The following is a 23,507-nucleotide window of genomic DNA, read 5'->3' as shown; positions in this document are numbered from 1 at the left end:
TGCCCATGCTTGCCCCCAGGACCTGCTCCTAGCCCCACGGCTCCCCTTCTGCACTCACCCAATCTGCTCGATCAGCTCCCGTGCCTGGGTGATGATGTTGGCCCCTGTGAAGCAGACGATGCCAGCCATCTCCATGGAGTACCAGCGAGCCCTGAGAGGACACAACAAACTGGTGGGTGGGGCTGGCATGGCTCCTCCAGGGATTATCAGAGGCAGTGAGGAGTAGGGAGGAGGAAAGGAGAGACACGACAGGGACAAGGGAAGTAGCCAAATGTGCATGTACCAGGACAGAACTAAGGTGGAATCTGGCCCTGCCCGAGGACACTTCTCTGTCCCCACCTTGGTGCCCAGCATGGCTCAGGAAGGATCTGGAAGGGTGTAGTATGTGCCACTGCATCTGTCCGTTCAGGACTCCAGCCTCAGCAGGACTCTTAATACCACCCAGACCCATTCACACCTTCTCTACTCTCTTCACACCTCCTCCCAAGCCCCATTCTCATCTCCAGCTTCTCAGAGAAAGCCCAGGCCTACCTGCCAGGCCCGACCCTCCTCCAGCCTGGGTCCCAGCCCTGCTGTCAGCTGTCCTACCCTCCCCTCCCGGCACCAGTCCCGTGCCCCTTGTCAGTTGCTTCTCTGCCCCTCCCTGACACGCAGCAAGAAGCAACTGCCCAACACTCTGCAAGTCCCTGAGTGAGGATCCATGCTGGGAGACATAAACACGCTGGAAAATGGCAAGTCATGTCTCCAGCCCATGATGCAGAGACACATACACCCCACAGCACGCATCACTCATGGACACCCAGACCCTCAAAGTCAGCGTGGCCCCCACTCTCCTCAACCTCCCAGCCCCACCCCAGCCCAAAGCCTTCTCCTTCCAACATTCCCTGAATCAGATGAACGGCCCTCCACGCACAGCAGCCTACACCTGAAGCTGCCCTAAACGTAGACTCATCCATTCCTCCCATAAGCCTCTCCCAGACCCGGGCCCCACCTACCCCTTGCGCATGACGTAGCCATAGAAAGAGTTCAGGATGCACTTGTGGGCCAGCTGCAGCGAGTCATACAGCACCTCCATGTTCTTGCAGCGCTTCACCTCAGCCGCGTCGCCCACCTCCACAGCCGCCGAGAGCTTCTTTTTCCACACCTGAGAAGCACATGAACGTGGAGCACCTCACAGATTCTTCCATCTCACATTCTACAAAGTCAATGGCCCAGGTTTTTAGTATCTTGAAAATTTTCAAATCTATAGAAAACCTAAAAAACCAGTACAATGAAGAGTGTACATTCTTCTCCTAGACTGGCCAATTGTCAATATTTTGTCACACTTCCTTTATTCTGTCTCTCTGTGTTGACAGAATCATTTGAACATCGTAGATTTCACGGTCTGAACACTTCAGCACACTTTCTAGGGAACAAGAGCTACTCAGGAGGTCCCGGTAAAATCAGTCAATAAAGAAATGTAGCTAAGACCACAGATGTCTCATCAAATTCCCCACCAACATGAGAAAAGGTTTTTAAAGGCTGGGTATTTAAAGAACAAAAGAAAATTCCTTAATTACCAAGTGCCTAGTATGTGCCAGGAACTCCATTGTACTCTGAACCCCGAGACAATCACTACACTTTTGGTGCTTATTTGATGAGGGAGACAGATGAACAAGTAATTTAGCAATTGCTTAATTAAAATAAAGTGAGATAGTAAGGCAGCTCCTTAAAAGGTAAAATGTAGAATTATCATATGACCCAACAACTCTACTGCTGGGTACATATCCAAAATCACCAAAAGCAGAGACGTGAAGACGCACTTGCAGCCCATGTTGAAACCAGGATTGCTCGCAACAGCCAAAAGGTGGAAGCGACCCAAGTGAACATCAGTGTGTGAAAGATAAACAAAATGTGACAAATCCACACAATAAAATATTATTCAGCCATTTACAAAAATGCAGTACAGATACAAGCTGTATGTTGATAAACCTTGAAAACATCATGCTAAGACTGGGCGCAGTGGCTCACACCTGTAATCCCAGCCCTGTGGCAGGCTGGGGTGGACAGATGACCTGAGTTCAGGACTTTGAGACCAGCCTGGGCAACATGGTGAAACCCCGTCTCTACCAAACATACAACAATCAGGCGTGGTGGTACACCTGTGGTCCCAAGTACCGGGGAGGCTGAGGCGGGAGGATCACTTGAGCCTTGGAGGTGGAGGCTGCAGTAAGCCAAGGTCACACCACTGTACTCTAACCTTGGTGACAGAGTGAGACCCTGTCTCCAAAAAAGAAAGCATCATGCTAAGTGAAAAAGCCAGTCACAAAGATACAAATACTGCACGGTTCACTTACATGACATCCCTAGAGTCGTGGAACTCAGAGACAGAAAGTGCAACGGGGGTCGCTAGGGGACAGGGGAGGAGGTGGGGAGCTACTGTTTAATGGAGACAAGAGTTTCGATTTGAGAAGGCGAAGAATTCTGGAGGTAGATGGTGGTGATAGTTGCACAACAGTGTGAATATGCTTCATGCCCCTGAACTGAGCACTTAAAAACACTAAATGTCATATTATGTCCGCCTTACCATTATAAAAAAGAACGTGTGATGATGAGTTCAGCAGGGCAGTGCAGGATGCCAGGGGGCCGCACAGCAGGGGCTGTGCTGAGTCTACAGTGAATGTCTCTCAGAAAAAAAACGGCTCAATCTGATCAGATATAAAATAATGAACCGTTGATATCAAAACAGAGGTGTTGCTATGTATTTTCCATGTTCCTACCAGATGAAATACGTCAGTTAAACACGAGGGGCCGGAGCGTGAATACCACAGATGAGAAGGCCTTAGAGTTTCTCGGAACTCCTCACCTCCCATGACAGCAGGAAAGAGATAAACAATAGGCGAAGGAAGTTGGGTTCGTAAAACTTGATGTACTCAAATGGCCAGCCAGCTGTAGCTTGCTGACCCTTGCTCTAAATAATCACTTCAGAAATCATCCTTTAGGGTCCTTCTGAGGCCTCAGACCAGGGTGGATGATGGTCTGCGTCCTTCGTGGCCATCAACTCTTCCAAGTCAAAAACAGTTGCACGTTATCATCCGAGTGCAGGTGCCTGCTCGGAGGATCCCAGGCAAAGAGCCAAGAGTGCCCACTTCATGAGCCGACCGAAACTGCCCTCACAGAGGCCAAAGCTTGCAGCCCCTCAGAGCTCACCTTGTGGAGCCCTTTGAACTCGTAACGTCTGTCCCGGAAGGCACGTACGGTGTCCACGTAGAAGGAGTTTTCCCGCTGGCAGATGGTGGTGAGACGCTCTTCCACCTTGGTGATGTGGATCTTCTTGTAGGCTTTCCGGCAGTAATCTAAGCATGACGGAGAGGGTCAGAGCAAGTGGGTGAGATCTCCCAGAGCAGAGGGAGCCAGGGCACAGGGGTGCTGAGGAACATGGCTTCTACGTCACCACAAAGGAGCAACAGCTCAGATACACTGCTAGTTTCTCATACTGAAAAAGGTGGGCGGGCACGGTGGCTCACACTTGTAATCCCAGCACTTTGGGAGGCCGAGGCAGGTGGATCACTTGAGCCCAGGAGTTCGAGACCAGCCTGGGCAACATGGCGAGACCCCATCTCTACAAAAAACACAAAAAATTAGCTAGGCATGGTGGCGCACACCGGTAGTCCCAGCTACTTAGGAGGCTGAGATGGGAGGATTGCCGGTGCCTGGGAGGTTGAGGCTGCAGTGAGCCAAGATCACACCACTGCACTCCAGCCTGGGTGACAAAGTGGGACCTCATTTCAAAAAAAAGGAAGAAAGAAATAGGACAGCCCAGGGGTAGGAACAGGCCAAATACCCCAAGACCACAGAACAGCAGTGTCTAACACCTGCAGAAGGGGAAGCAAATAAAGGACCCCGCAGTGAGAGCACAGCTTACAGTGACCCAGAGCAGCTTCTGGTCTGCTGTGACAACACCTCTGCGGCCCCATATGGGATGGACCAATGCAGCCCAGCAAGAACAGAAAGTGGGAGCAGGAGCCACATCTTTACAGCTGCAACCATGCCCAGGCACTCACCCGCCAGCCTTCTCTTCTCGTATTTTGCCTGTTCCTCACGGGACAGTTCATGAAAGGCCCGAGCTGGCCCCTCTGGGAACAAGGGGGGGAACTTCTCTGACTCCAGTTGGTGCTGGATCCGATGGTATTCGCTGCGACTGGCTGGCACTGGGAAGGAGGCAATGGGGGCCAATTCAAAAGGAGGCACAGACACACCGGCTTCCCACCGAGTGTGTGTGGAAAGGTGGCTGACACTCACCCACCCGTTTCCCACCGAGTGCCCACCCAAGCAGCCAACACTCACTGAATTCGCCCCTCCACTGCCAGGCCATCTTCCGCTGGCAGTTTGCTCCAGGCTTATTGAAGTCACAGGCAGCACAGGTGGCTTCGTCCACCATGGCAGAGGGCTGCAAGGGGTGAGAAAGCACTTAGGGCTGGGCAGAGAGAGCTCCGACTCTGACGCGGGAAGTAAAGTCTCACCTGCAGGCGGTTGGTCAGGATGATGTTGGGGTACATGGCTCCCACGTCCAGGTGGTAGATGAGTGGACACTCGATGCGGCTGGGAACGTCCTTCAGGGAGGCAAGCTTGCTCTTAATCTCATCACACACCTGCAGAGAAAAGTGAAACTCAGTCGAGGCTGGTGACCAAGCTTGCCTCGTGTGCAGTTCACCAACCCCTTTTAGACATTCAGGAGAGGAAAAAGCTGAAAAATATATAAATAGAGCAAAAACTAGCCAGAAGAAAAAAGTTAAGAAGGGTTGCCATCATTTCTATGAAATACATTAAACTTGGTGGAGTTATTAGAAAATTACTCGAACACCAAACTCTCCTTAGTATTAAAAAAATCCTTAGGCCAGGGGCAGAGGTTCACGCTTGTAATCCCAGCAATTTTGGAGACCGAGGCCAGAGGATCACTTGAGCCCAGGAGTTTGAGACTGGCCTGAGCAACACAGTGGGACCCCCGTCTCTATAAAAAATAAAAAATTAGCCATGTGTGGCGGTGGCACCTGTAGTCCCAGCTACTCGGAAGGCTGGGGTGGAAGAATCGCTTGAGCCCGAGGTCAAGGCTGTAGTGAACCCAGATTGCACCACTGCACTCCAGCCTGGGCAACTGAGCCAGATCCTGTCTCAGAAAAAAAAAAAAAGAAAAAGAAAAATCCTTAAAACCCTCCAAAGTAGTAAAAATAGAAAACACACCTAAAATTTTAAGAGAAAAGTGATTACAAGGAATAATATCTATCCCATAGAACAGGAAATACCACAACAGTAACACCTATTGTTTCTACTTGAATTATAGGTAAACGAATCAGCCGGGGAAGAGCTTCCACTGCACCCTTCCCTGCCCAGTAATGGCGTGTTCTGAAAGGCTGTCCAGTCCAAGAAGGGGAAGATGGGCTGGGACAAGTGAATGGCCAAGTTTCCATGGTGGGGACACCACCTGGACATGCCCCACGTGGCTGTGAGCCCCTGCTGACATCCCCCCAGCCACCCTCCACCCAACAGGTGACCCTTCAGGGACACAAAGGCGACCCTGGGCTTCCTTTTCAAGGGTGTCCTCACATCCACGGAGCTCCCTTCCTCACTCACCAGGGAGCCTGGCGTCCTTACATCTACCACACCTCCAGCCTCACTCTACCTGCCCATGTCACTGTTTCTTAAAGACTTTAAGTATCTGCTTCTAGGTCGGGCGCGGTGGCTCATGTCTGTAATCCCAGCACTTTGGGGGGCCGAGGCGGGCGGATCACCTGAGGTCGGGAGTTCAAGACCAGCCTGGCCAACATGGAGAAACCCCGTCTCTACTAAAAATACAAAAAAAAATTACCCGGGCGTGGTGGCAAGTGCCTGTTATCCCAGCTACTCAGGAGGCTGAGGCAGGAGAATCTCTTGAACCCAGGAGGCGGAGGTTGTGGTGAGCCGAGATCGCGCCATTGCACTCCAGCCTGGGCAACAAGAGTGAAACTCTGTCTGAGACGTCAAACCACCACGCCTGGGTAATTTTTGTTTTGTATTTTTAGCAGAGACGGGGTTTCTCCATGTTGGCCAGGCTGGTCTCAAACTCCTGACCTCAGGTAATCTGCCCGCCTCAGCCTCCCAAAATGCTGGGATTCCAGGCTGCCAGGCTGGAGTGCAGTGGTGCGATCTCAGCTCACTGCAAGCTCCGCCTCCCGGGTTCTCACTATTCTCCTGCCTCAGCCTCCCGAGTAGCTGGGACTACAGGCGCCCACCACCACGCCCGGCTAATTTTTTTGTATTTTTTTAGTAGAGACAGGGTTTCACTGTGTTAGCCAAGATGGGCTCAATCTCCTGACCTCGTGATCCGCCTCGGCCTCCCAAAGTGCTGGGATTACAAGCGTGAGCCACCGTGCCCGGCCATGGCTGACATTCTTTAACTCCTATTTGTTATTCAGACAAGGCTCTCTTCCTGATCGGTTCATGAGAGTTCCCTGAAATATAATAATAGATGTGGCTGACAATAGCCAAATAGTGCTTCACAGTTTGCCAAGAGTGTACACATATTCTTGTTTAAATTTTGACTACTGAATGTATTATAAGATGTTTCTTGAGGGCAGGCACGGTGGCTCACACCTGTAATCCCAGCACTTTGGGAGGCTGAGGTGGGCAGATCACTTACGGTCAGGAGTTCGAAACCAGCCTAGCCAACATGGTGAAACCTCATCTCTACTAAAAATACAAAAATTGGCCAGGCATGGTGGTGGGCCCCTGTAATCCCAGCTACTCAGGAGGCTGAGACAGGAGAATCGCTTGAACCCAGGAGGCAAAGGTTGCCATGAGCCGAAATCGTGCCATTGCATTCCAGTGTGGGTGACAAAGCAAGACTCCATCTCAAAAAAAAAAAAAAAAAAAAAAAAAGCTTCTTGGCATCAATGTGAAAACTGTTAAAAACTCTAAACCAGCAACCTCACTGAACATGATGTAGTGCGGCACAGTGCCTGATATAAAGACCTGAGACAGGCCGGGTGCAGTGCCTCACACCTGTAATCCCAGCACTTTGGGAGGCCAAGGCAGGCGGATCACAAGGTCAGGAGTTCAAGATCAGACTGGACAACATGGTGAAACCCTGTCTCTGCTAAAAATACAAAAACTAGCCAGGCGTGGTGGCGGGTGCCTGTAATCCTAGCTACTGGGGAGCCTGAGGCAGGAGAATTGCTTGAACCCAGGAGGTGGAAGTTGCAGCGAGCCAAGATCATGCCATGGCACTCCAGCCCAGGCCAACAACAGCGAGACTCCATCTCAAAAAGGAAAAAAAAAAAAGACCTGAGATGTGCCACGTCCTGAGAAACGGGGATCACAGAAGAACTGGTGTCTCCCTCTCCAGTCACGTAACACACTTTGTAAGTGTGCTTTCTAACCATTATGTGAACAGATTTTACAGTCACTAATCCTGTCATTTGTAGGAATTTACTGTCATTTTTAAGTCTCAACAACAAAAAGTAAATAAAATTTAAAACCTCCAATGGCTCCCCAATACCTATAAAGTCCTAATGCCTTAAAACAGGACATGGGATACATCCCACCAGGACCCACCTTCCATGTCACTGCATTTCAGGAGCAGCTCACACCCCACCTCTCATGAAGCCCTCCGACCTTGTGACAGCATCATACGTCACAACCATGACTGCCCTGTCCCACCAGAGACCCTGTGTCATCCGTCCACGGCACTACACGCAGCAGGTGCACAATAAACGTGCTGCTGAAAGACGTGGTCTGTGAAGAAGGCGCCAAACAGACTAGCTCTTCCTGCCTCCCAGACGGTTACCTCTTCAAAGTTGGTGACTTGCTCCACAGGCACCTTCTCCTCTTCCTCAATGGCGTGGCACAAGGTCTTCTCAACCCGCTGCAGCAGGAAGTCAAAGGCGGCAGGATTCTAGCACGACAGTGAGATGACGGGGTCAGAGGGGAAACACACCCACACTAGCCCGCCTCAGGTTTGACGCTGTGGCTGCACGTGGCAGGATGTGCCCGAGAAAGCTCCGGAAGGACTCACGTGCACACTCTGCAGTGCACTGCCCTAAAGAAGCCCCGGGGGGAAGCTGGGCCAGAGAAGCCACACCCAGTGAGGGGCCATGGGACAGGATGGGGAGAAGGGGCTTTATTTCAGCCCCTGCAGCTTCTGGGTCCTACCACAGCCCAAAAGTGGGAAGAAACTGAATCCCAGGGAAGAAGCACACCATCCTAAATCGGCAAGGGATATCGCTGCGGAAGACCCCAGACTCCAGGGCCTCCACGTGGCCCCCGACGTAGGTCTCAGAGTCCAGCACGTGTCCGTCGTCCGTCAGCTTATTGAACTCCTGCTCTTGCTTGTTGGGGAAGATGATGTTGGCGTGGAAGGCCTGCACCATCAGCAAGGCCTCACACAGCGTGCCAGAGCCCTTCCGCAGCACCTGCAAGAGAAACCAAGGCTTCCAGCCAAAAGCAACACCAAAGGCCCTGACTTGCAGGCAAAGTCCAGGAACCTAAGCTGAACTTCAGTGTGAAAGGAGAGAAAACCTCGTAGTAAATGGCTGCAAATTCTGCCTCCTGTTCCTTCCTCACACCAGGGCCAGAGAATTCCCAAAGGACATCCCTGACGTCACACACCAGAATTCTACTGCCGCCTTTGGCGCCAGCACTCCTGAGACGTCCACCTCCATTCAGCTCCAGCGCATTTGGAATGGGGCAAGGGATGAGGAGGCCAGGGTGCCGATAGAACAGAAGATACTCACCTCATCGGGCTCCATGGGAATAATGGTGCACAGAGCGAAGATAAATGGGTGGACGTACTTCATGTACAGGTAGTAAGTGGCGACAGCATCTGACACAGAATACGTGGCCAGAGTCTGAGGAGAGAATGCCAGAGAGCAGGGCCATCAAAATCAAGAGCCCAGGGTCAAGTGTGAAGCACAGAAAGCAAAGCCTGGCCTGACCAGCCTGCCGCACACACAGTAAGGAGACGGGCACAGGACAAAACATGTGTGTCCCGGAGACACAGCCTGCTGGGTGGAGCGGGCTGGCATACATGCGTGCACACGGCAGCAGGGGGAGCCGGGATGTGGCTTACGTGCCTGGGGCTGCTCGGTGGCCATCCGGCACATGTCCTCTGGATCTAGCTCCACGGGATCATAGCCTAGCTTGGCCTTGGCGGCCGCCTTGAGATTGTGACTGCCCACAGGAAGGTAACTGTCCCTCTTCACCCACCTGGAAGGAGAATGAGAACAGAAGCCAGGACGATTCTAACATGCAGCCTGGGAACCCCTGAGAACCGACAAAACTGGGCACCACACAGACAGATGCAAGGTCCTAACAGGCACCCAGGAGCCTCACACCAAGGCCCCACATGGTGTAGGCCCCTCATGAAAACCCTTCATCAGGATCTAGTTAATCTCACAGACCTATCCACAACATAAGGAAGCACCAGGACTGCTCCTTCTGGCCCTGGCCTTCCTCCCACCCACAGCAGAGCCTGTGGCCTCTCCAATGGGCGCCCCACCTCTTTGGACCTCTCCCCTAGAGCTCAGGTTTGCACCCCTGGGGCCTAGTTCTATCAACCACACTGAGCTTCTCTCCTCACAGTGTCCCTTCAGCACGGAAACACTCAAGCCCACCCTCCTTTAATAGAAGGCAAGATGTGATCAGATGCCAAGACGAATAAAAATTTAAAAAATAAATAAAAAATAAAAATTAAGAAAAGAAGGCCCCCACACCCTACCCGGAACCTGTCTCTACCTCCTCCCTAGACGCATTCCCTGGAGCAGCTGTCCAGGGGTTATGTCCGGTCTCCGCCCCCCACAGCCTCCACCCTGTGGCCCTCTTCTCTCACTTTACCTCTTGCGTTCAGTTCATCCACCACACCAGCTTTCACCAAGACCCACCCGCATCCCAGTGAATCCCAATCCACAGTGCGAGCCCAAACCAAGCCTCATGGTGGTCTTCAGGGCCCCCATATGGGTGGGGCTTCCAGGCTAGCATATTGGTAGCAGGGTCACCTCCTACCTCAAGCCCCTTCTCTACCCATTCCCTGTCTCCATGGATGGCACAAAAACCCCAGGTGCCACTCCCTCCTTGAGAACCAGCATCCCTGGGCCTCCCCCTGCCCCACATGGCAGACCCTGAATCCTCACAACCCTCACTCCCTGCCTTAGATCAGGACTGTCACACCGTCACATGCTAAACCAGCCCCAGCCTCCTGGCCTCCCTCTCCAAGCCAAGTGCTGAGCATCAGAGCTAAACAGAAATGCATTCAGGCTTCAAGCGCCCCAGTGGCACTGTGCAGAGTACAGAGGCCATGGAGGACCCTCCATTCCCTTCCTTCCCTCCCTCCCTTCCCTTCCAGTCTCCTTCTCTTGGCATTTCCACATCCACCTGTCTACCCAACCAGACATGTCAGAGCCCCCGAACGCCGTGACTCTCTGAAGCTCTGAGCTGCCTCCCACCCCAGCTCATCTGGAATCTGTGGTTGTCCCGTGAGGCTTGTCCTGTGAGGCAGCTGGGCTGCCACATCCCAACCTTGCCTGGGCAGAGCAGCTCCATGAGGTCCTAGGTCTGGAACCTGTCAGCTGAGTGCGTCTTCCCAGCGGCTTCCCCACCCTAGAGGCTGATGCTCAATGTGCCTGGTCACTGATGAACTGTCAGTCAACAGTCAAAGACAGCACATCCCGGGCCCCAGCAGGGTTGCACTGCCATCCTCTTGGGTGACCTGAAATGGCCTCTCGGAGGCCACCCTCCTCCCATGAGATGTGGCGACAGCACAGTCTGCAAGAGGCCTTCAGATCACACTCACAGACAGCAGTGAGGAGCCGTGCTGCTCTGTGGCCCCTACCTGAGGCAGTCCATGTGGATGCACTGGGGTGCCTTGTACTCCCCCTGGCTGTCCTTTTGGAAGCCTATCTCCTGCTGCATGCTCAGACCGTGGACTGCTGCCCGAGCCTCCACAAATGGCCTGGGTTGGAAAGAGGACAGACAAGCAAGTGGGCAGGTCAGGCTCTAATTCCCCTTTCTCCATTCCTCCCTCAGGCCCAGGGAGGAACCCAGACAGGGGAGGTGCAGAGTGAACCCAGGAGCCACCTCCTAAGTCGACATGGGAAGCGCCCCCGCACCACGCAACGCCCTCCCTCTCAAACGCTGCCCAGTTACTCGCAGAGAAGACACAGACTCACCAGTCAAAAAAGTCCCCGTTGTAGGTGACCATGATGGTAGGTTTGGTCTCCTGGACGTGTTCAAACCACCTTTGGATCAGATGAGCCTGAACCCAAGTCACAGCAGTCAGAGGTCTGCTCTTTCTCTTCTTCAAGCTATTTCCAAATTCCTCTCCCAAAGTTCAGAAGCAGCAGCCTCATGTTGGCCCTTATTCCTGCCCCCCAACCCATCTCTGGCAGAAAAGAGGGTCACACCCTGAGAACGAAGCTCATGGAGCTGCAATTCTGATCTGACAGAATGCCTGAGGCCTTGGAAAGATCCGCATGTCCATTCTTCCCACAATACTGGGTAGTTTCCCAAGTGATACCTCCTTACCTCATCGGGTTCATTGAAGACACAAAAGGGGCCTTCATATTCTGGCTTGGGGGTGAACTCAAAATCTTCAATATCTTCTGAAACAATCTCCCTGTTGGTGATGAGGTAGCCCTAGCGAAGTTCATTAGCAATCAGCACAAGTCAGAGGCCGCAAAGCCAAGACATGGCGTCCCCACCCTGCCCACACACTGCTTAGAGATTCTCACTACAAAGAAGTCCACAGCAATGTGAAAGCACTTTAAGCTTCCTGAGAAGAGACCCTCCGTGTCTGGATTCCCACTGGAAAGGGGAGGGTACAGCTGGAGGTCAGAACGGCTTGGTTGCTCCCATTCCTGGACTAACTCATTATTCACTCAACAAATACTAACAGTGGGGCAGATGCTGCTCTAGTATGGGGACCAGACAAGGTCCCCATCCCAGGAGCTTACTTCCCAGAAGCCACCTGCTCACCTGGCCATCAATCATGTAGGAAATCATCATAATCTGGTCTGTCTCAGCATCAGGAAACTTAAGGGGCAGTTTGGTCGTCTCAATGTCAAATGCCAAAACCACAGGGTCCTGTGGGGACAAAATAAGCATAAAGCCAAGCTCTAAACTCCCCATTAGGCCTCCCTGAAGACCCACCCCCGGCCTGCTCTACCTGCCTCTGGTTGTTAAAAGAGTCAAAAGGCTCTAGAGCTGGGAGAGGGACCCTAAGACTGACCAACCTACATCAAGAGTATCATGACTCCCTATGGTATGAAAACTTACACACCTAAGAGAGCAGCTGATCACAGGACAAGCCTAAAATCACAGAACTTTAGGAGAAAAACTCTTTAAAAGACATCACCTCATTCTGGTGGTTATGACAACTCTGAAAGGTAATTATGGCACAGAGATGATATCTTGATTTCGGAAAAGAGAAAACTGAATACAAAGACTTTCCCAACACCAGTCATGTTCGAACCAAGGCCTTCTAGTTACAAATCCATTTTTCACCATGTCCCTTCACTATCAACTACCCAAATGGAAGTCCCAGCTTTCCCTCGAATGTCCAAATCCTGTCTAGCTCAAATACTGATGTCATGCAGTGATGTACAACAAAAAAGGAAATGATACTGTCAGAAACTGATGAAAAATTCTAACTCCATATTTCCTTTAATAAAGTATTTGGGGGAAAAGCAGCAAACATATCTTTGAGTCGAATTCACTCTTCAGCACTGAAGAATATTCTCTCCAGAAAACCAGAAATTTTAGGATGAAGGTAATATGAGCAAAACTTACAGGTCGTTCAACAAGGTCATCTCGGCGGGTGATTTCTACCGGAAAAGCATTTCCTCGGTATCTGACATTGTACCAATGAGCCTGCAAAACACACAGTGTGTTAACTAGAGTTCTACATCCAGGAAAGTCTATTCCTCTGTGGATTCACCCATAATGATCATCTCCTGGCTGTTAGGAAATTCATGTGAGCAGCAACCCAACCCTGCCCCACTCACCACGTGGATCTTCAGGTCAATGGAGAGGCGGATGTGGTAGGGAACATCGTACTCGCGCATGTCCACAATGTTGTCCAACTGGTCAGCTATCTTCTTAGAGGTTTCCTCTTCATCAGTAATGACACTGCCCCTCTGCAGAACACTAGGAATTAACAAGAGAGCAACTAACTCAGCTGCCAGGGTCTGGAGGAGGTGAGACCAGAGTTCCAACTCAGTAGAAAGAGGCGAGACCAGAGTTCAAACTGAGGAAACACAAAACGTAAATTGACGTGGTTTCAATGACCAGGGCAGTCCTTCAAGAATGGCTTGGACTGGGCTGGGCGTGGCAGCTCACGCCTGTAATCCCAGCACTTTGGGAGGCAAAGAGGGTGGATCACCTGAGGTCAGGAGTTTGAGACCAGCCTGGCCAACACGACGAAACCCCATCTCTACTAAAAATATAAAAATCAGCCAGGCGTGGTGGCGCACATCTGTAATCCCAGATACCTGGGAGGCTGAGGCAGGAGAATCACTTGAACCCGGGAGGCGGAGGTTGCAGTGAACCGAGATTGCGCCACTGCACTCCAGCCTGGGCAACAGAGCGAGACTCCATCTCAAAAAAATAAAGAATAGCTTGGATGATAACCCTACAGACAGGAGAAAATTCAGTGTAAGATGTATGCATTTTATATGTGTGAGTTACACCTCAACTAAAAAAAAAAAAAAAAAAAAAAAGAGGGCCAAGCACGGTGGCTTATGCCTCTAATCCCAGCACTCTGGGAGACAGGAGGATTGCTTCGGTCCAGGAGTTCAAGACAGGCCTGGGCAACATAGGGAGACTCATCTCTACAAAAAAAAAAAAAAAATAATAATAATAATAATAATTAGCCAGGCATGGGGTACACACCTGTGATCCCAGTTACTCAGGAGGCTGAGGTGAAAGGATTGCTTGAGCCCAGGAGTTCGAGGCCACAGTGAGCTATGATTGCACCACTGCACTCCAGCCTGGGCAACAGAGCAAGACCCTGTCTCAAAATAAATAAGTAAATAGAAGAAAAAAGAAAGAAAACATTAAGTGCTGCCAGTCAGGAGAGCCAGGCATGACCATCCCACCATGGTCCTGATACTCAGGAGGCTGCCTCATGCAGGCTGAAGAGCAGGCCTGGGCCTCACATAGCCTATGCACGGGTCTCTGCCATGTCTAAAGAAGTGGCCCACCCTTGCGGCCACTATTGGCCTATAAGCTCAAATACTGAACGGGCTATTCAGGGGGAAAGAGACAGACGAGTCTCAGATATGGCTCAAGCCTCTGAGGACTCAGTCTCTGATCACACCTTCCAATATTTCAAAAAGTAACTTGTGGCATTGCCAGGGAAGGCGGACTCCGGGTAGGGACTGTAGAAATGTTCAGCATCCCAAACTGATCCTCTTTTGTCAGAGGGTAAGGTAGGTTCTTCCGAAGTCATCCAAACTTCATTACTCAAGATTTTCTCTTCCTAATCTGTTACTTTGCATCCTATTATTGTTGATGCTCAAATACTTGATGAACAGTGTTTAGTGTTCTAGACTTAAATTTCTGTGGACGATACCCAAGGTTCTCTGGAGATGTGCTGTGTAAATCTCAGCACTTAATGAAATTCATAGATGGACTGTATTAGGGCAGTAGGATGAGGGATCTTTTCCCTTCTAAGGTGACTTTACTATTACAGCCACTCAATTTTAGAGCCATAAACCCACCCCTCCATTGGAAAAGAGAGCTAACACATAAAATATAACCTGGGAGGCCACTGTTTATTTAACACAGAACATACAGAAATCTCTACCTAATTGCTCAAGTTTTCCGTATCAAACAGAGCCAGTCATTGAGGTAACTTTATTGCTACGTGTTCTTGTCTCCTATCCATCTTGTCGTTCTGAACCAGCTGATGCTTTGCTCACAAGAGCAAAGTTTACCTGGAAAGCAGAGCTGTGTACGCGTCGCTGGCATGATCCTGCTCCCTGTTCTTCTTCACAGCAGGGGAGATCTCCTTCCTCACTTTGACAAGATCCTCCACAGTGTGGAAGGACAGCTTGATGTAATTTCGCTTCAAACCCACCAAGTGATTTGGCTATAATGCGAAGAGATCACGCTCATTGGTTCAAGAGAAATAGGACTTTATGGGTGAGAGGGTAAACACTCAAAGGTAAACACACAAGTCAAAGAGTTGGCGACTTCAAGGCAACTTGTCCAACTGTTAGTGGCACCAACTAACACCACTAGAGCTCTTTGAAAGGAATTTTATAGACCATCGCCACACCGCCCCATCACCCAATAGATGACCTGAATTTCTACCTCTTCCAATCCCACCTGCCATGGACAATGTAGACTCTGGCCTCATTTACCCCTGGAAAGTCTGGGTGATACTCACCAAGTCTAGATCCTCTTTGGGGACAGTCTCCACTTTTGCAATTTTGCCCTGAAACTTCTTGGAGAGAAAAGATGAAACTTCTCGCTCACAACCCTAATCAGGATCAGAATGAAAAGGCTTTCCATTGGTAAAATACATTTCCTTCCTTGCCTATTTCCCAGTTGCAAAGCCCACCACAGAATGACATACAGGTCGTCTGACCTGAATCTATAAAACACACTTACCTTTCTAGTTGCAATGTAGAAATACGGTTTATAGGGCAAGGCCACCTGTTAAGAGTCACCAACCCATCCAGGGGAGATGAGAAAGAAAAAAGGGAGAGAGAAAAGTAAAAACACATTGCTTGCTCCTATATCCCATGAACAGCCTAGGGCCAGGGTAGCCTTAACCTTGGTAGCATAATAGGAAGTCACAATGTGCACTTTTCACAGGGGCAAGAATCTGAAAGACACAATACTGCTCACCATTCAGAGTCTTCCTGAACTGACTTCTCTCAGGACATCTTACCTGATGACTGATGGGGCCTCCAGGGGCCTGAGTTCTGGTAGGCTATGGGCTGCTGTGCACTGGAAGCCTCCCACGCCCTCCCTGACAGTCACAGAGCTAAATGAACACCCCTCATTTTGCATCGAGCTGCTCAATTAAAGTGGGTTTTAGCTTGTTGCAGTCAGGGGCTTACCTTAAATCTGCTTCCGTCATCTTGAATAAAGTAGTAATCCACTGCACTGACTAAGCGCTTATCTTCATCTAAAATCTCGGTCTACAAGAGAATCAGTCAACATAGACACAAGTTCATCCTCTATACAGTTAAAGAAACTTTCCTCCTACCTTTTGGGAAACTGAGCACTTTAGAAACAAACCCTCTCATCTAGGTCTTTATTCCATCCCTACATTAACACTAGCAGCCTTATTCACAAGAACCACATTGTAACAGCCTCCAAATGGGGATTTCTCTCAATTTCTCCCTCATAATCCTTGAAAGCTTTATTCTGATGGCTAAAAGAGATGCCCATCACCTCCGGCTTCTCACAGTGGCCTCTTTGTGGCCCTCAGTGACGTTAAAGAGGAAAGGAGAGCTGGGAACCTTCACATCTCCCACCGGACTCACTCAAAGTTCCCTCATGTGTTCACAAAGTTCCCTCATGTGAAGGGGTGCAGCCACACTCCTGGGTAGAAGAAGGACCTAGTGCTTACAGGATGCATGTTAATGAGCCAGCCTGTCTTCTCACCAGGCTCCTTCAGCCGCTCAAAACCAAACCGCAAATCCATCTTATCCGTCCACTGACTCCGTTCCAGGCGCTTGAGTGCCGAGACTGAGGAAGTGGCACCATCATCCCTGAGTGAAAGAAGGGAACCCAGTGCTTAGTTTGTAATGCCACCTACCTCTTTTTCTTTTTTTCTTTTTTGAGACGGAGTCTTGCTCTGTCGCCCAGGCTGGAGTGCAGTGGTGCGATCTCAGCTCACTGCAAGCTCCGCCTCCCGGGTTCATGCCATTCTCCTGCCTCAGCCTCCCGAGTAGCTGGGACCACAGGCAACAGCCACCACACCTGGCTAATTTTTTGTATTTTTAGTAGAGACGGGGTTTCACCGTGTTAGACAGGATGGTCTCGATCTCCTGACCTTGTGATCCGATTGCCACCTACTTCTGCAACCCTCATCCCATCTAGTATGTTTCAGATATGACAGGGTATATATATATTCCTGAAAAACCCCGAGCTTGGCAAAAAGGCTCATTAAAATAAAAGGACTCATTGGAAAAACACAATTAGGGCAGGCCCTTCAAAACCTGTTCAACTTTATAGCCAGAATACTAACAAAAACAGTCATCATGGCTAGACACTGTTGCCTCTTGGGACACTAAAAATGCATAAAACTGGCCAGGCACAGTGGCTCATGAGAGTGCATGTAACACTGACATGATTTGAATAAAACAGACAGATTGTCAGGCCAGGCGCAGTGGCTCACACCTGTAATCCCAAAACTTTGGGAGGCCAAGGCAGGTGGATCACCTGAGGTCAGGAGTTCGAGACCAGCCTGGCCAGCATGGCCAAACCCCATCTCTACTAGAAATACAAAAAATTAAATCCCAGCACCGTGAGAAGCCGAGGCGGGCGGATCACAAGGTCAGGAGATCAAGACCATCCTGGCTAATACGGTGAAACCCCGTCTTTACTAAAAATACAAAAACTCAGCCAGGCATGGTGGTGGGCGCCTGTAGTCCCAGCTACTCAGGAGGCTGAGGCAGGAGAATGGCATGAACCTGGGAGGTGGAGCTTGCAGTGAGCCGAGAACGCGCCACTGCACTCCAGCCTGGGCAACAGAGCGAGACTCCGGCAAAAAAATAAAATAAAATAAAAATAAAAAAATTAAATAAATAAATAAATAAATTAGCTGGGTGTGGTGGGGTGGGCCTATAATCCCAGCTACTCAGGAGGCTGAGGCAGGAAAATCACTTGAACCCTAGAGGTGGAGGTTGCAGTGAGCCAAGATTGCGCCACTGCACTCCAGCCTGGGTGACAAAAGTGAAACTTGGTCTCAAAAAAATAAAATAAAATAAAATAAGATAAAATAAAATAAAATACATGGGTTGTCTCAATGTCAATTTCTTAGTTGTGACAATTGTACTCTAGTTACACAAGATGTTACGGTGAAGTGATACAGGAATCTCTATCATTTCTGACAAGTGCATGAGAATCAATCTACAATTACCTCAAAAAAAGGTTGAGGGCCAGGCGCAGTGGCTCACAACTGTAATCCCAGCACTTTGGGAGGCCAAGAAGGGTGGGTCACTTGAGGCCAGGAGTTTGAGACCAGCCTGGCCAACATAGTGAAACCCCGTCTCTACTAAAAATGCAAAAATTAGCTGGGTGTGGTGGCACACACCTGTAGCCCCAGCTACTTGGGAGGCTGGGATAGGAGGATTGCTAGAATCTGGGAGGCAGAGGTTGTAGTAAGCCAAGATCATGCCACTGCACTCCAGCCCGCGCAAGACTCTGTCTCAAAAAAAAAAAAGGTTGTTTTATTTTCTTAAATGCTTCAAAACTAGAGAGTGGAGATGCTACCTTATGATCACTAAGACGATGAAGATCCAAGTGGACCTCTGAGCACAGGAGAAAAGAATAACCTGCCACAAGCTGTGAACTGTGCAAGGCCAAGGATGTGCCTCTCTGTAGAGGGAGCCCAAGTATAGGAACTCATGAAATTTTGAAACATAGAGCCAACAAGACACATATCTGTGCAACACTCCAACTAAGAGCTTTTTCCTTTCCTATGAAAGAACGTAATTCTAATTCTACTCCTCTATTCTGATTCCCCTTGCCTAGGAAAAGTTATAAATGAGCTGATACAATTACCACATTTTACTAACATAATTTTCCTATTTACCTGTTGCATGTGAACTAATCAGGGTTACAGAAACACCTGCTGCAGCAAAATATATCTTAAAAATGTAGGCTGGGCGCAGTGGCTCACGCCTGTAATCCCAGCACTTTGGGAGGCCGAGGCAGGCAGATCACGAGGTCAGGAGATTGAGACCATCCTGGCTAACACGGTGAAACCCCGTCTCTACTAAAAATACAAAAAATTAGCCAGGCGTGGTGGCGGGTGCCTGCAGTCCCAGCTACTCGGGATGCTGAGGCAGGAGAATGGTGTCAACCTGCGAGGCAGAGCTTGCAGTGAGCCAAGATCGTGCCACTACACTCCAGCCTGGGCGACAGAGCGAGACTCTCTCTCTCAAAAAAAAAAAAAAAGAACATATCCTTCTGGAGTGCATTGTCTAGATGTCAGCACAATCAAATGTGAATAAAAATGGGTCACATTGTTCTGTATGAGAGGAACAATCTTCACTGGGAAACTCAACTATTCATGTGCCTTTTTATCTTAATGTAAATAAATGAGTGGGGGTGGTAAATACATATTCCCTGTTTCAGAAGCAACAGATTCCCACGACTGCTTTCTGGCCTTGGCCACGCAGGCATATACAGATATGCTAGGTCTCATGTTTTGCTAGACTGCTCTCCTGGGCAGTGTTACCCTTAAAGTCATCCATGTGGTCTTCCAAACAGGGCAAAACATGTTGTTCCAATGATCCAGGTATCAAAGGTGTTCTTTCCCCAACTACTCACAGACACTCAGTCCTTCCCTTCTACCACCTCTCATTTCCCAGGATCTGATTCCAGCTCACTGCTATTACATGTTTCCTGGAATACCAGTTCTTGATTAAACTACATGACCATTCCATTTCTGACACTATTAGATTTCTCCATAAGGTGAGACTGTTTCTAAAATATCAGTGTCATTGTATAAAATATCGTGGACCCTGTAGATCCACTTCTAAAAATTTACGCCAAGGAAATTGATGTGCAGAAAGCAATTATTTTACATATAGAAGTTCATTACAGGTGTGTTTATAAGAGAGGAAGAAAGAAAACCATCCAAAATAAGACCAGTTAAAAAAATTTTTTTAGGATTTAAACCAAGCCTGTGCAGAACTCATGTCTTTAATTACATTATATCCCCAATTGTTAATTTATAAACAGAAACAGACAGAGAACTGCTTCTTAAGAAAAACCCTTCCTGTCAGCTTTCTTTTAGAACAAGATAAAAGGCTGGGCGTGGTGGCTCACGCCTATAATCCCAGCACTTTGGGAGGCCGAGGCAGGCAGATCACGAGGTCAGGAGATTGAAACCATCCTGGCTAACATGGTGAAACCCCATCTCTACTAAAAATACAAAAAATTAGCCGGGCGTGGTAGTGGGCGCCTGTAGTCCCAGCTACTCGGGAGGCTGAGGCAGGAGAATGGCGTGAATCCGGGAGGCAGAGCTTGCAGTGAGCCGGGATCATGCCACTGCACTCCAGCCTGGGCGACAGAGCGAGACTCCATCTCAAAAAAAAAAAAAAAAAAAAAAAAAGAACAAGATAAAAAAAGAAAGGAAGACCCTTCCTTTGTCTGAAGGTATTCCTTGGATCACCTTCAACTCAAGAGCAGAATGACTATATTCCAAGACTAGGATCCTCACTTCTCACGAAAGATTATAACCACTTGTTGTAGGCAGGCAGGATGACACCCCCCCAGGAAAGACCCACATCCTAATCCCCCAAACCTGTGAATGTTGTCTTACAAGACAAAAGGGACTTTGCAGATCTGACTAAATTAAGGGCCTTGAGATTCTGGTTAGCTGGATGGGCGCAGTGTAATCACAAGAATCCCTGTAGAGTGAGGCAGGAGAGCCAGAGTCAGGAAGGAGAAAGGGATGAGAGAGAGAGGGTAGGGGGGAGAGGAGATGCAACCCTTGGTTCTGAAGATGGAGAAGCAGCAAGGAAACAGATTCTCCCCCTGGAACCATCACAATAAATATAACCAACCAGACACTTTCATATTACGACTTCTGACTTCTAAAACCGTAAGAGAATAAATTTATATAGTCACTAAGTGATCATGTGTTACTACAGCAATAGGAAACTGATACACCACCATACTGTATAATAAAGGTTTAATCTTTTAAATATTTGGATGCACCCGTAATCAAAAACACAGAAAAACTATATTCCAAACCTTGCTAGAGAACAGCCTCAGTTCTGAGGCCCAGATCTTTATCAAAATCAAGAGTGAATGAAGTGCTATTTATGAGGCATCACCACTTAATGGGGCCGCATGGCCCTCTATGCCACTGTCCTCCAAATATCCTTGCCTCAAGTAAGTTGGATTAAGTAGACTAGAAAACTGCTCACTGGGACCATATTTCCTCCCAAAACTGCTTTCTCTGAGCTGTGTATCTCACTTTTAACCCAGTGACAGTTAGAAATCTGAAAAATGGGGATAAGAGTCACACAGAGAGCTGCCATTGACTGGTTACTGTATCACACAGTCCTAGTACTCCACACAGGCTCTCATTCACAGAGAGCTACCACTGACTGGTTACTGTATCACACAGTCCTAGTACTCCACACAGGCTCTCATTCACAGAGAGCTACCACTGACTGGTTACTATATCACATTGTCCTAGTACTCCACATATGCTCTCATTCAGTTTTCATGACAACCCCTATGAGGGAGGCCACTGGTGTCCCCATTTCCACAAGAAGAAACGCAGGCAAACAGCACCCACTGCCTCCTGGGGCACACTCACCTCCCAGGACTGTTTTAAGGATGAGATGAGGTAACCTACATAAAGCATGTAAGGTAAAAGCCATCACTTGTACTTATCTCAGCAGCAGCCTTCCCCCTGCCTGGAGGCCGTCACTGAACTTGGGGCAGGGCAGTGGAGTGGAGCAGGTGAGGGCAGTCCTGTGTCCTGAACCAGGGCAGTCAGTAAACGTCTCTAAGCTCCAAGTTCCAACACACAATGTAGATCCTAAGGGTACCTACCTCTCTAGGGCTTGCCTGATATGGACAGACAGCGATTAGCACAATAGCAGTTAGGGCTCCTTACCACTTGGTTTCTTCTCTGGGAAGAATTATGTTCAGCTAAGTGTCTGTAAAAAGCTTCACGTTCTCACACGTTTTCTTTCTCTCTCTCTTTTTTTTTTTTTTTGAGACAGAATTTCGTTCTTTGTTGCCCAGGCTGGAGTGCAATGGCGCGATCTCGGTTCACCACAACCTCCGCCTGCCGCATTCAAGTGATTCTCCTGCCTCAGCCTCCTGAGTAGCTGGGATTACAGGCATGCGCCACCACGCCCCGCTAATTTTGTATTTTTTTTAGTGGAGACAGGATTTCTCCATGTTGGTCAGGCTTGTCTCGAACTCCTGACCTCAGGTGATCCGCCTGCCTCAGCCTCCCAAAGTGCTGGGATTACAGGTGTGAGCCACTGCGCCGGGCCTCATACGTTTTCTGCTTATGGCAGAAGGCCAGGCCTCCGGTCATGTTTACCGTTTGCTCTGGCCACCAAGCAGCCGCGTCTTACCCTTGTTCTACTTTTTTTGAGACTGGGTCTGGCTCTGTCGCCCAGGCTGGAGTGCGGTGGCGCGATCCCGGCTCACAACAGCCTCGACGTGCCGGGCTCAGGTGAACCTCCGGGCTCGGATTCCGGAGTATTAATAGCTGGGACCTCAGGCGCGCACCACCAGCCTGTCTAATTTTTCTTGTTTTTACAAGAGAAGGGCCGGGCGCGGAGTCTCACGTCTGTAATTCCAGCACTTTGGAAGGCCGAAGCGGGCGGATCACCTGAAGTCAGGAGTTCGAGACCAGCCTGGCCAACATGGTGAAACCCGGTCTCTACTAAAAATACAAAAACTAGCCGGGTGCGGTGGCGGGCGCCTGTAATCCCAGCTACTCGGGAGGCTGAGTGAGGCAGCGGGATCGCTTGAACCCGGGAAGCAGAGGTTGCAGTGAGCCGAGATCGCGCCACTGCACTCCAGCCTGGGCGACAGAGCGGGACTCCCTGTCCAAAAAAATAAAATAGAGAAGATGGGGGTCTCGCTCTGTTGCCCAGGCTGATCTAGAACAGGATCCTGGGCTCCAGCGATCGGCCCGCCTCGGCCTCCCCCAACGCTAGGCCCCCAGGCAGGGTCCCCGGCCCGGCCCCTCCCGCACCCTCCCCAGCCGCGCGTCCACCCCGCAGGGCCTGGCCCGGGTCCCGCCGCTCTCATCGCCTCCGCCGCGCGGCAGGTCCCAAACGCAGCTGCGCAGAAGGCGAGGCCCAAAAAACCTCAGAAAGAGCCGAGCAGGGGAAGGCCGCGCGGCCCGCCTCGTTTCCCCGCGGAGAAGCCGCGCCCGTAGCGCCTCCGCCCACCCCGAGCCCCTCGGTCGGCGGTCGGGGCGCGCCGCCCTACCCCTGTCAGGCGCGGCGAGTGCGGGCGGCTGCGGGACCCGGGCCTCCTTCCCGCCTTGGCGGCGCCACCCAAGGACGGCCCCATGGCACCCTCCGAAGGGCCGGCCCGAGGGCCTCAGGAGGGCGCCCCTCACCTGCTGGCCTCGCCGTCCGCGCCTGGGTCCGCGCGCCGCTGCCCGCCTCTTCTCAGAGCCATAGAGCCGCTGGCTACAGCCTCTGCCTCACGGGGGAAATTTGGCGCGCTCTCACCCACTCTCGCGAGAGCCGGAAATGCCGCCGTCCATCAAGAGGCGCGCTGCGCCCCTCCCCCGCCCCCCGAGGCGCTCCAATGGGCGCCGG

The 23,507-nt window shown here is 50.3% G+C and overlaps 1 protein-coding gene across 2 annotated transcripts in view; it reads right to left on the bottom strand.

The window, feature by feature from the left end:
* Positions 1-23,404, bottom strand: part of POLE (DNA polymerase epsilon, catalytic subunit) — a 59,502-nt gene extending 36,098 nt beyond the window's left edge. For both annotated transcript variants that reach the window (XM_032168217.2, XM_058425171.1), the window contains exons 1-22: positions 23,303-23,404; positions 16,592-16,733; positions 16,077-16,157; positions 15,622-15,666; positions 15,398-15,490; positions 14,943-15,097; positions 13,011-13,152; positions 12,796-12,876; positions 11,983-12,090; positions 11,533-11,643; positions 11,178-11,263; positions 10,841-10,960; positions 9,087-9,219; positions 8,748-8,861; positions 8,214-8,426; positions 7,802-7,909; positions 4,503-4,631; positions 4,327-4,429; positions 4,044-4,190; positions 3,190-3,335; positions 996-1,144; positions 59-151 (exon numbers count right to left, since the gene is read on the bottom strand). In XM_032168217.2, coding sequence (XP_032024108.1) covers positions 59-151; positions 996-1,144; positions 3,190-3,335; positions 4,044-4,190; positions 4,327-4,429; positions 4,503-4,631; positions 7,802-7,909; positions 8,214-8,426; positions 8,748-8,861; positions 9,087-9,219; positions 10,841-10,960; positions 11,178-11,263; positions 11,533-11,643; positions 11,983-12,090; positions 12,796-12,876; positions 13,011-13,152; positions 14,943-15,097; positions 15,398-15,490; positions 15,622-15,666; positions 16,077-16,157; positions 16,592-16,733; positions 23,303-23,364 — 2,561 coding nt within the window. In that variant the 5' untranslated portion in view covers positions 23,365-23,404. The remainder of the gene's footprint in view (positions 1-58; positions 152-995; positions 1,145-3,189; positions 3,336-4,043; positions 4,191-4,326; positions 4,430-4,502; positions 4,632-7,801; positions 7,910-8,213; positions 8,427-8,747; positions 8,862-9,086; positions 9,220-10,840; positions 10,961-11,177; positions 11,264-11,532; positions 11,644-11,982; positions 12,091-12,795; positions 12,877-13,010; positions 13,153-14,942; positions 15,098-15,397; positions 15,491-15,621; positions 15,667-16,076; positions 16,158-16,591; positions 16,734-23,302) is intronic.
* Between the last annotated feature and the right edge of the window lie 103 nt (positions 23,405-23,507).

Source organism: Hylobates moloch, unplaced genomic scaffold, assembly GCF_009828535.3.
Source record: "Hylobates moloch isolate HMO894 unplaced genomic scaffold, HMol_V3 SCAFFOLD_12, whole genome shotgun sequence".
NCBI classification, from domain to species: domain Eukaryota; kingdom Metazoa; phylum Chordata; class Mammalia; order Primates; family Hylobatidae; genus Hylobates; species Hylobates moloch.
Note: the sequence above shows the minus strand (reverse complement) of the source record. Positions and strands in the feature narration are given on the sequence as shown.